The following is an 8100-nucleotide window of genomic DNA, read 5'->3' as shown; positions in this document are numbered from 1 at the left end:
GCACTTTGATCTGCCCTGAGGCTTCTAGTCACAGATCAGTCTCTCTGGGAGTTTACTTTCTGATGAGTAAGACCAACTTGGCTTAAAGATCTCTACCCCACTCCTCCCCAACCTACCCCAACCTCAGGCCTGGTATAGGAAAGCTTAGGGAACTTACCATCTCCCAACTTTACTAGAAACAAGGAACTTGCACCTCACCCAGTAGTATCTTTCCTTAGAGCTTCCTAAAAGTTGCTGGATTCCCATAGGTCCTGTTTCTGAAGAAAAAGGGGCTCTTACAAGTTATTGGTGGCCATGGAGGAATGCCTGACACAGACAACCTACCTTGAGCCTCACTGCAAGAAGAGTGAAAGATTCTGGCAAAAAGAACCAGTGAATGATTTTGGCCTCTGGTGAAAACAGAAGTGTTCACCCTCTTCCTGGCCATTGTGTAGGTTCTAAGCAATTGAGATTTCTGTCTCACTCATGTAAAGTAAACATACCCAACAGGCTGGATCTTTTTCCCTTACAACCCTCTGTGGGCCTCAGACAGCTTCGAATGCTGGAAAATGAGTATGAGAATGGGTCATTGGGCCATGTCTCCCTTCCACTCCTTGACTTGTAAGTACTGAATCAAGCAGATCTTGATACACTATGGGACTGGTCAGATACTCACTCCCTCAAACAGCTAGACTCACTTGTGTCCTTAGAGCTGCCAGATGACTTGAGAAACTACCCTGGCAACGAGGATCTTGCACTCATCTTGTGAGTGCTGCTTCGCTGCCAACTGAACCGTAAGCACAGGGATTGGGGTTCCTGCTACTGTTTCTGGGGAATGTGAATGAAATCCCTCTGATGGGGCATGAGACCAGAACCTGTGGTTGTCTGAAGGAGAAGTAGATCCTTAATGGCCAGTATTCATACCTGCATTTTGTGGTCCCATTCCCAAAGAGGAATGCATACTAGGGGGCAGGTAAAGCAAGTCCCGTGTCAGAATAAAGGAGGAAGAGGCCCTGCTACCTCAGTGCCCAGACAAGTCTTGAACATTAATCCCTTCAGTATTCCAAACATCACTTTGGTACTAGGAAAATTTTAACATCTGAATCTGGTTTACTTTCTCTTCAAACTGCTTTTATGCTACTGGCATGCTTTTGAGAGACTGCTAACTTTAAAACTGGGCCAGGGAAAATAAACAACATTGGCACTTGTCATCCTCCTGTTCAAAATAATAGGAACACCATGAATTTGAAACTCCTTTTGAGCACCAGTCCTATATTGCTAAGATTAAATCCTGCTGGGCAACTTTATATTTCAAATATATTGAAAGAATAAAAGGGATTCTAAAGAATAAGGACTCAAGAGTACAAAATGTATACTTCTTTATTTATATAAATAGGGCTTTAAAATAATACTATTTAAAAGAAATCTGCATTTTTACATTCACCATCAGTTAGTTCCTGACCGGAAAGGCTGTGCATGATGATACACAGCAGGGACCTCAATGCATGACAACAGGATCTCAGGAAAGCACCATTCATTTGAGAAGTAGTAGGCAGGTTCTGACAGTCCTGTTGCACTGCTACCAATGGGAAGTCTTAAACTTCTTCCTCCACCAAGTCTTCTTCAAATTCCCCCTGTTCATCAGCAGTGGCATCTTGGTACTGCTGGTACTCGGACACCAGGTCGTTGATATTGCTCTCAGCCTCAGTGAACTCCATCTCATCCATGCCTTCTCCCGTGTACCAGTGCAAGAATGCCTTGCGCCGGAACATGGCACTGAACTGCTCTGAGGTGCGCTTGAAGGGTTCTTGGATGGCTGTGTTGTTGCCAATGAAGGTGGCCGACATCGTAAGGCCACGCGGGGGGATGTCACATACAGCTGTCTTCACATTGTTGGGAATCCAGTCTGCAAAGTAGCTGCTGTTCTTGTTCTGCATGTTGAGCATCTGCTCATCCACCTCCTTCATGGACATGCGGCCTCGGAAGATGGCAGCTGCTGTCAGGTAACGACCATGGCGGGGATCACAGGCGACCATCATGTTCTTGGCATCAAACATCTGCTGGGTGAGCTGGGGCACTGAGAGAACATGGTACTGCTGGCTGGCCCGGCTGGTCAAGGGTGCAAAGCCAGGCATGAAGAAGTGTAGGCGGGGGAAGGGCACCATATTCACGGCCAGCTTGCGCAGATCTGCATTCAGCTGGCCGGGGAAGCGCAGGCAGGTGGTGACTCCACTCATGGTGGCTGACACCAGGTGGTTCAGGTCTCCATAGGTGGGTGTGGGCAGCTTCAGGGTGCGGAAGCAGATGTCATACAGGGCCTCATTGTCGATGCAGAAAGTTTCATCTGCATTTTCCACCAACTGGTGGATAGACAAGATCGCATTGTAAGGTTCTACCACGGTGTCTGAAACCTTGGGGGAGGGCATTATGCTGAAGGTGTTCATGATGCGGTCTGGATACTCCTCTCGGATCTTGTTGAGAATCAGGGTGCCCATGCCTGATCCAGTGCCACCTTCCAGGGAGTGAGCCAGCTGGAAACCCTGGAGACAGTCACACCTTTCTGACTCCCGTCGTACCACATCCAGCACCGATTCTAACAGCTCGGCTCCCTCCGTGTAGTGGCCTTTTGCCCAGTTATTGCCTGCCCCGCTCTGGCCTATCAGACATAAAGACATGATGAGACACAGACTCCAAGAATAATGACTGTGCCTGTCCTATTGTGAAGACAAAGGAGTGTTGTGAGCCAACCTTTGCTATTATTTTAGATACACTATGGTGAAATAAAGGAAATGTTTTCAATGTATCTGGGACCCTACAAATCACCCAGGTTCTAAAGAAAAGTAGAGAGTGTGGAGGAAAATACATTTTAACCCAAATCAAGTACTTCTAGAAATGAAGAACTGAGCCTGCCTCAATACTGGAAATGTAATTACTTTCACAACAGGGACAGAAGCACAGTGTGGTCAGAGGGAAGCTAAACTGCAATCACTTGTCTGCTCCTTGCTCACACATAGCTGTGCTTTGATTTCTGGTGTCCTGAAGTGGTTCTGTTATTGCCAGGCCTTTAAAATGACCAGCAGTGCTGAAACCTTGTTGGTGGCTTTCTCTGCTTGCTGCTCTTTCCCTTCAGAGGCTTCTTTGTCATGGAGAACTTACAGAGTTGCACTGATCTGAGCTGTCTGAGTGGCCAGGGGCATGACTCCCGTGGACTGGAATAGGTGGGTTAGCTGAGGAGAATATCTAGGTGGATAAAGGCTCAGCCCAGCACTGGAGTGCCTGGATGTTAGGACCCATGGACCATGATGACATACCAAATATGAAGTTGTCTGGCCTAAAGCTCTGGCCAAATGGTCCCGATCTTACTGAGTCTAAGGTGCCAGGCTCTAGGTCCACCATGATGGCCCGAGGAACATATTTGTTGCCTGTGAGAAAAAGAGTTGACTTAGGCCTATACTTGAGAAGGAACTTAGGGCAGAGCTTATGATTCTAAGTGACTCTCAGCATTCATTACAAAAATTACAGCATTTAAGACATGGAAACAGAAAAGATATCTTGAGCATGAATCCCCATGCAAGAGGCTTCAGCAACTTTAAGGATGTTTGCAGTTGTCTATTTCCATGAATATTCATTCCTTTGCTTTGGGCATGGTGGCTGAAATCTCAGCTACACAGGAGGCAAAGATGAGCATTAGGCTTTGAGTCTAATGGTGCAAAAGAAAGGTGACAACACCTTTTTATTTTTGGTTCATCGTGGGGCTTGAACTCTGGGCCTGGACACTGTCCCTCAGCTCTCCAGCTCAAGGCTAGCACTCTATCACTTGAGCCACAACCCCACTTTCAGTTTTCTTATTGGAGATAAGAGTCTCAGGGACTTTCCTGCTCAGGCAAGATTTGAACCATGATCCTCAGTTCTTAGCCTCCTAAGTAGCCAGCATTACAGGAATGAGTCACCAGTGCCTATCAGCAAGAAACTTCCTCTTTTTTGTTAATTTTATTTTATTGTAAAGGTGCTATATAGAGGAGTTGGTTACATGAGTAAGGAAATGAGAACGTTTCTTGTCAAAAATTGTTACCCCCTCCTTTGTTGTTCTCCCACTATCCCTTCCCTTCCCCAATTACCTTTCTCAAGAAATGAACCAGGTTCATGCCTTAATCCTAGCTACTCTGGAGGCTGAGATCAGAGGATGACTATTCAAAGCCAGCTGGGGCAGGAAATGTCCTTAAGACTCTTATCTCTAATAAACTAACAGAAAACCAGAAATGGCACTGTGGTTCAAGAGGTAGAGCTGCTTGCCTTGAACTGAAGAGTTGACAGACAGTGCCTAGGCCCAGAGTCCAAGCCACATGACCGACCCCGCCCCCCCCCCCACCCCGGGCCAAAAAAAGCCAGGTATGGCTATTCACCAAGTAGATGTAAGGGAATTCAAGTGTAAGGCTTTCCTGGAGAAAACATATATACAATATATATATTTCTTGTCTTATAATGTTTCAATAATGGTTATCAAATAGCACATACCCTTTATTCAAATACTCAGAGCAACCTTGGGCAATGACTTGCAATTTCCCATTTAACATGATTTGGCCCAAGGGAAAGCAGTTAACATGATGTAAACACCAGTTTTAGAATACCCCCTTCCTAAACATTCACATGAAGAAAACTGACCATCCTGCTGGATATACAGGATCTAATAAAGACACAACCTAAAATTCTGTTCATAGGAGTGACACAATCCAACCCAACCACTCTCAACCAAGGAATCAGAAGATTAAAACCTTGTATGTTACTTCAACAATATTAACACAAAATACCAAGGTGAGGACATCCCAAAATGTAGATCTATAAAACTCACATAAATTAAATAGCTTTGGAATTTTGTTTGTACTTGTTCATTGGATTAATACACAGGAAAGCCAATTATCCATGATTCTGTTTGTATACAATAATGTAGAATGGAAACTCAATATAAAATTAAATGAACTTTACATTGACAGTTACAAAAACTGAAAATCTACTCTGTAGACTTCAATTAGGCTGTTTATGTTAGGAAAGACAATATGAATCATTTAAAAGCCATGTTTACAAATTAGTATTGATTTTTTCTACATCACAAGAATGTTTTCTTACTTTAAAAACCTTAAAAATAATTTACTGTTGGCTAAGTATTCATATTCAAAATGCTCAAGACCAGAAATGTTATAGATTTCAGGGTGAGACTATTTATGCTTTGTGATTTGGACTATTCTCATATATATTAGTGACTGAACATCCCTCTTTAAAATTTTTTAAATTTTCTTTTTCAAAATATTGTTTTAGAAATTTAATCTGTATTTTAAAGAGGCAATGTAACTGGGCTCTGGTTGCATAAGGGTGTAATTCTAGCTACTCAAAAATCTGAGATGAGACCTTAGCATCGCAGATTGAAGTCAGCTGGGGCAGGAAAGGCTGGGAGACTCATCTCCAAGAAACTACCCAAAATAAAAGAAGCTCATAGTTAGTGCCCAGGCTTGAGCTTAGGATGATCAGCACACAACCAAATGGCATTGGATTATATTTTATCAATTGTTTTAGAATGCATATTTAGGCAGTCTCATTTTTAATTATGTGAAATGGGCTCACGCCTTTAATCCTAGCTACCCAGAAGGCTGAGATCAGAGAATCATGGTTCAAAGCCAGCCAGGGCACAAAAAGTCTGCAAGACTCTTATCTCCAATAAAACACCAGAAAACTGGAAGTGACACTGTGGCTTACGTGGTAGAGCTGCTTGCCTTGAGCTGAAGAGTTGAGCGACAGTGCCTGGGCCCAGAGTTCAAGCTCCATGACCGGAAAAAAATAATCCAGGTGTGGTTAGTCAGCAAGTAGAGGTACGGGGAACTCAGGTATAAGGCTTTCCTGGGGTAATTCACAAGAGTATACTCAAAAATTAAAACAAAGTATCTGGTGGAGTGGCTCAGTTGGGTACAGCACTTGACTTATAAGATCAAGGTCCCAAATTAAAACTACAATACTACCATAAGAAAGGCAGGAACTCCTTCCTTTTCATTAGTATTCCCCTGGGAACTATTTTGCCATGGTATGGGAAACAAGATGGAAGAAACTTACCAGCTGCCTCATTGTAATACACCTCGATTCTCTGCAGCTGTAAATGGCTGTCGCCATAGTAGTTGCCAGTGCAGTCAATATTGTGCTCATCGCTTAGCATTTCCCAAAACTGAGATGGAAATAGAAGTGTATTATTACCTAGAATGTTAACTGTCCAAAAAATGCATTTTAAAGTAACTATGAAACTCATGTCCTGTTGACACAAATATATTTGTAAAAAATAATTACATTTTCTAAATTAAAAAAAGCACAGAAAATGGTGCTATTTTAGTTTTGTTAATCTCTTTTATCTGGCTGAATAGAAGACATCTGGTTTCTCCTATGAGTATTCCATCTTATGCAGTACCATATTCTGTTTGTATTCTATGATGAGTAACTGGCGTTCCATGGACATGAAATTACCAAAGCAGTAACTTGAAGACTCAGCTAGAAGGGTCTCCAGAACCCCAAGTGTCCTCAGAGCATACATGACAACCAATGATTTAGAAAACACCCAACTTAAGGGAGCTGAGATGGAGCATGAAACTCAGAGAAATTTGCATTAAGGTAGAAGAACTGTTCTCAATTATCTGACACTCATCAGTTGACACAAAGGGAATTCTCTGTATCTTTCAGCTCAAAGACACTGCATTCCTTTCATTCAAACCAGACCAAACGTGCATTAGTCTATTCCCAGGAAACTAAATACAAAGCCTTGAGTCTCAGGTAAGACTAAGACATGCAAGGGATTTGAAACCACCCCAGCCTTGCTTAAAAACCACACCCACCAGGGCCACACAAATTAGGGAAATTGGAGAAGCTATCTGGGGGGCTTCATTTGCAGAAGGTTAGGGACCACTATGGAGCCCCACCTACCTCAGCCTAGCCATGACCACCACCACCTCCACACTCCAACCCCATCCTTTTTCTCCTTCCCCTAAATTTGAGACTTGGATCCTAGGCCAGTGCCATGCTCACCTTTGCGCCAATCTGGTTGCCACACTGGCCTGCCTGTATGTACACAATCTCCCTCATGGTGCAGGGCTGCAGAACAGATGGATGTGTGTCTTCAGCAGTGGTGCCCACAGAGACAAACAGGTAGATCTGGGAAGCAGGAATCTGACACAGTGAACTCAGATCCCCATTTATACCTCTGGTTGTTACAGGGGCAGAGGAGGTGGGGCGGACTTGATTACAGGTGGAGCCAGCAGGTGCTCCAACTCAATCTCCCTATTGCTGGGTAATCAGAGGGCCCTACCAGTTCCCACCTACCCTGGTATCCAGCTGCCAGCTGCAAGTCCATTAGCACAGCTCCCATTCTATTTGGATCCACTGGTCACCCTGCCATCCACTACCCACTCTGACTCACAAGAGAGGCTGAACCCTGGGATCCAGGAAAGAAAAGGAGGAACTTCCTCTACACAAGGTCCTTGTGTGCCAGAAGCCCAGAACAAGCCTGCCTTCCATTTTTGATTGGAGGGCCTAGAACTGAAGGGACATTTTCAGCTGTGATCCCAAGAGCAAGCACAAACTTAGATTCCATGATTGATTCACTTTCCATTATGGGAAGAGTCAGGGGCTTAGGGTCTAGCTTTCATTCTCAGGTTTTCTTTTTCTTTCCTCTTAAAAGTAGCTTGCTTTATTACTTGGGCTATAGGACTACTACAGTCTACTTTTTGTTTCATTTGGCATCTGCTCCTAGTGTAAGAACTCAGGTCCTAGTCAGAGTGTCTTTTTTTTTTTTTTTGGTCAGAGTTGGGGCATGTTAGTGACTTAGGGCTTGAAATTAAGGACTGGTGACCCTTTCTGAGGTTTTTATTATTATTGAGATTAGATGATTACCTTAATTTCTCTTATTTCACAGAATTGTGGAATAGTGATATTTAGTTGAAATCACAAACATATTTTAACCTTCACAAGTCAAATTATCATTATCATGGACTATAAATTTTGTGAATTCTATAAGCTTTGACAATACAATTTATTTCTTCCACAACGGGTGATATTTACATTTCTCTACTTTTGTTTAGTGTAGGATTTCCT

The 8100-nt window shown here is 43.3% G+C and overlaps 1 protein-coding gene across 5 annotated transcripts; it reads right to left on the bottom strand.

Annotated features, from left to right (window-relative positions):
• Nucleotides 1–1574: 1574 nt before the first annotated feature.
• LOC122101130 (tubulin beta chain-like) lies at nt 1575–7092 on the bottom strand. Of its 5 annotated transcripts, XM_042671484.1 has the most exons (5): nt 7036–7092; nt 6079–6187; nt 4608–4610; nt 3291–3401; nt 1575–2635 (listed from the first exon to the last, which is right to left on the bottom strand). In XM_042671484.1, the coding sequence occupies exons 1-5, from the start codon at nt 7090–7092 to the stop codon at nt 1575–1577; spliced, it is 1341 nt and encodes a 446-aa protein (XP_042527418.1). The 5 variants fall into 5 exon arrangements, with proteins under 5 accessions (XP_042527418.1, XP_042527417.1, XP_042527419.1 ...); XM_042671483.1 differs by lacking the exon at nt 4608–4610 and having other exon boundaries at nt 3291–3427; nt 6075–6187; XM_042671485.1 differs by lacking the exon at nt 4608–4610.
• Nucleotides 7093–8100: the final 1008 nt, after the last annotated feature.

Source organism: Dipodomys spectabilis, unplaced genomic scaffold (genome assembly GCF_019054845.1).
Source record: "Dipodomys spectabilis isolate Male_0828 unplaced genomic scaffold, ASM1905484v1 ptg000630l, whole genome shotgun sequence".
Lineage (NCBI taxonomy): Eukaryota > Metazoa > Chordata > Mammalia > Rodentia > Heteromyidae > Dipodomys > Dipodomys spectabilis.
The sequence above is the reverse complement of the archived record's forward strand: the minus strand, read 5'-3'. Positions and strand labels throughout refer to the sequence as shown.

Coding starts and splice junctions, on each gene's coding strand:
- LOC122101130 (XM_042671483.1), bottom strand. CDS start 7,092: ATGAGGGAGATTGTGTACATACAGGCAGGCCAGTGTGGCAACCAGATT. Junction 6,188..7,035: donor GCAACCAGATTGGCGCAAAG/GTGAGCATGGCA, acceptor TTTCCATCTCAG/TTTTGGGAAATGCTAAGCGA. Junction 2,636..3,290: donor GCCAGACAACTTCATATTTG/GTATGTCATCAT, acceptor TATGTCTGATAG/GCCAGAGCGGGGCAGGCAAT.